This window comes from Marmota flaviventris, chromosome 6 (genome assembly GCF_047511675.1).
Source record: "Marmota flaviventris isolate mMarFla1 chromosome 6, mMarFla1.hap1, whole genome shotgun sequence".
Lineage (NCBI taxonomy): Eukaryota > Metazoa > Chordata > Mammalia > Rodentia > Sciuridae > Marmota > Marmota flaviventris.
Genome location: NC_092503.1, coordinates 145,157,670 through 145,161,624, shown reverse-complemented (window position 1 = coordinate 145,161,624; position 3,955 = coordinate 145,157,670). Strand labels below are relative to the sequence as shown.

Below are 3,955 nucleotides of genomic sequence, written 5' to 3'. Positions count from 1 at the left end.
TTGTATTTTCAAGGAAGCCATTATCCTACCTTCCTTTGGCCTTTTCTGCTTTCAGACTCCTAAAAAGAAATGAGATCACAAGTCAATCTGAGATTTATTGCCTGAAGTCTTTTTCAACCTCACAAATGCAAAAAGCAACCAAGCTAGTTTCATTGTTTTGTTACTCATGTTTCTCTCTTAAACAAGAGCATAGTTATGACATCAACCCCTAACAAGTCCTACCAGTGCCACTAAAATGCTGCCAGGTTCATTTTGCAAACTAGGTTTATTGTAATAATTGTTAACCTTTACAGTTTAAAAAGTCAATGGAAACATCGCTGTTATAATGCATTTCTGAAAAGAACACTAATCTTATGAATGCTTGCCTCATATAAGCTAGAACAAGTATCTCTAATAGTCTTAAGCCCTTAGTGTGAACTTCGAAATTAATAGTTTTCATTTGTCGTTCTTTTGAAGGAAAGACATATGTTGTTTACATTGAATATTTGAGTCTTTAAAATTGCTCTCAAGGATACATGCAAATACATTGACTCAATCGTTTTTTGATTAGATATATTCAACACTTTGTTCATTCAACATATACTCAGTACTGCTCATTACAGATTGTATATAGGCACTATCAATTTAAAATAAAAGACAGTCTCTGCTTCAAGAAATGTCCAGCAAAAGTGATGATTTGTCTCTTCCAGTGCAGTATACCTCAAGTCATCAGAGAGCCTTCATGTCCTCCTCAGGCTACTAAATGTGCTTCCATGTCTATATCCTTCTATCTAATAGAAATACCTAGTCCAATAACATGACTGATTTTCATACACAAAATACAGATTCTATGGCATGGGTAAATTTTAATTTATCATAACAAGTATGTGGTCAAGGCATGCAGAGGACTGGTAACTAAGAGCCAAAATATCAAGGATTAATAAGAAGAAAAATCTGTGTGACACCAGAGTACTCAGTAGACCAGGCAATTCAGTGAAGAGGAAAAAAGAAAAACCAGTGGTCTGAGAGATAGTATAGATGAGGTAGTGTGGGTTTGAACAGGGCCCTAGGAATCTGACAGACATGTTTAAATGCACATGTGCAGACTGGGCGTAGCCAGACCTGCTGCACGAGAATTTCTGAGGGAGAGGCCTGAGAATCTGTATGTTAGGAATCACCTGCCTCACATTAGAAATCTGATGCTCGGGGCCGAGCGCACCTCCGGGAGCGGCGCGGGTGGCGGCGGCCGCCAAGCAGGAAGAAGATGAGCCTCAAGTCGGAGCGCCGAGGAATTCATATGGACCAGTCGGAACTCCTGTGCAAGAAGGGATGTGGTTATTACGGCAACCCTGCCTGGCAGGGCTTCTGCTCCAAGTGCTGGAGGGAGGAGTACCACTGAGACCGGCAGAAGCAGATCCAGGAGGATTGGGAGCTGGCTGAACGGTAGGATGCCACCTATGACTCCAGCGGAAGGAGGAAGAGGCCTTTGCCAGCAGTCAGAGCAGCCAGGGGGCCCCGTCCCTCACGTTTTCCAAATTTGAAGAGAAGAAGACCAATGAGAAGACCCGCAAGGTTACCACAGTGAAGAAATTCTTCAGTGCTTCTTCCAGAGTTGGATCAAAAAAGGAAATTCAGGAAGCAAAGGCTCCCAGTCCTTCCATAAACCAGCAGACCAGCATCGAAACAGACCGAGTGTCTAAGGAATTCATCGAATTTCTCAAGACCTTCCACAAGACTGGACAAGAGATCTATAAACAGACCAAGATGTTCTTGGAAGGAATGCATTACAAAAGGGATCTGAGCATTGAGGAGCAGTCAGAGTGTACTCAGGATTTTTACCAGAATGTGGCAGAAAGAATGCAGACCCGTGGAAAAGTCCCTCCAGAAAGAGTTGAGAAGATAATGGATCAGATTGAAAAGTACATCATGACGCGCCTCTATAAACACGTGTTCTGCCCAGAAACCACAGACGATGAGAAGAAGGACCTCGCCATTCAGAAGAGGATCAGAGCCCTGCACTGGGTTACACCTCAGATGCTTTGTGTCCCTGTCAATGAAGAAATTCCAGAAGTGTCTGACATGGTGGTGAAAGCAATCACAGACATCATTGAAATGGATTCGAAGCGTGTGCCTCGGGATAAGTTGGCCTGCATCACCAGGTGCAGCAAGCACATCTTCAACGCCATCAAGGTCACCAAGAGGGAGCCCGCTTCTGCAGATGACTTCTTGCCCACGCTCATCTACATCGTGCTGAAGGGCAACCCCCCACGCCTGCAGTCCAACATCCAGTACATCACCCGCTTCTGCAACTCCAGTCGGCTGATGACCGGGGAGGATGGCTACTATTTCACCAACCTGTGCTGTGCTGTGGCTTTCATTGAGAAATTAGATGCCCAGTCTTTGAATCTGAGTCAGGAGGATTTTGATCGCTACATGTCCGGCCAGACCTCTCCCAGGAAGCAAGAGCCCGAGGGCTGGTCTCCTGATGCCTGCTTAGGTGTGAAGCAGATGTATAAGAACTTGGATCTCCTGTCTCAGTTGAATGAAAGACAGGAAAGAATCATGAATGAAGCCAAGAAACTTGAAAAAGACTTAATAGATTGGACAGATGGAATTGCAAAAGAAGTTCAAGACATTGTGGAGAAATATCCACTGGAAATTAAGCCCCAAAGTCAACCATTAGCAGCTATTGACTCTGAAAATGTTGAAAATGACAAACTCCCCCCACCATTGCAGCCTCAGGTTTATGCCGGATGAGGACCTGACGTGGGAGTGTTACTCTAGGCCTGCAGCCTTCAAGCGGGGGTCTGGAGTTCGACTCCATTGCTTATAGATGCCAGAGTATTTTTAAGGTACAGTTCGTGGGGGTGGTTTGTTTGTTTTGTTTTGTTTTTCCAGGTAGGAGAAGCTTAGTTAATAATAAAGTACTATTTATTTGAGTTATTGAAACAGATTCATTTAAGGTTTATGTGGAAACTTTGCCTACACCTTCTTTTCCTCCATGATTTTCTGTGGGCCTCCTCCTCAGTTCGCTGTGGTCTGGTTTTGGGGAGTAATTGCCTTCTAAAGGGTGAAACCAGCAAATGCTGTCAAGTTGTGTTTAAGAGAGTCCTCTGTTACCACTGTCCCACGGTTTGAAGGAGTTTGTAATTGTAAAGACAGAAGAAATGTTGATAAGTAAATATGTAAAATTGTAAATATGTATAAAAAAAAAAAAGAAATCTGATGCTCTAGGAAATACTTTCTAGCCGAATGTTTATTATATGCTTCCTGAAGGAATTGGGATCTATATTGAATCACAACTGGGTTATATTTTGATATGCAGGAAAAGGGAGGAGTGTAGGATTGAGCTGAACATCCTGGTTAGAGGAAATAGGTGGGTAATGTCCCAGAAAGTACTAACAGATGTATTTGAGAGACACTATACAATAAGCATTTTATGGATGAGGTGTCCTCATGGAGCTAGCTCACATTTAGGTGTTCAGTAGTTGCTTTTTGGATATGTAAAGTCTATGGATCACATGATTATGGGGTTTATACCAGGGAGAGATGAAATCAAGTCAGATTCTGAAGTATTAGACTAAGATGTTTCTCCTAGATTTTGTAGGTGGTAGAGAATGGTCCAGTTTTTGATATAGAGAGTCCACTGATAGCAGCATCTTTCAGGAAGATTAATCTAATTCCCATAATCCATGGGGCTGGAAGGGCCTGGGAAGGAGGTTATAAGGGCTCAAGTAACATGTCTCTGCCTTTCACTTATTTTCATGTTGTCAACTTTTGAAAAAAAATCTTGCTGCACATTCCTGGGTTCAACTCCCTATTCCATGTGTTACTAGGTTAGTTATTTGAACGTCAGTGGTCTCATTTATGACATGTATAATAACTAGCACATAGTGAAGGTGGGTCAGATAGGATAGGACATTTTTAAGATTCTCATGTTACACAGGCCAGCTGGTAGTAAACTCTCATTTCATCT

The 3,955-nt window shown here is 42.5% G+C and overlaps 1 protein-coding gene across 1 annotated transcript; it reads left to right on the top strand.

Annotated features, from left to right (window-relative positions):
* The first annotated feature begins 1,224 nt into the window (after positions 1–1,224).
* Positions 1,225–2,749, top strand: LOC114102672 (rab5 GDP/GTP exchange factor-like). The gene is given in 2 exon segments (XM_034636337.2): positions 1,225–1,436; positions 1,439–2,749. Coding segments are annotated over 2 exon segments (1,491 nt in total). The 5' UTR covers positions 1,225–1,243; the 3' UTR covers positions 2,737–2,749.
* The last annotated feature ends 1,206 nt before the right edge of the window (positions 2,750–3,955 follow it).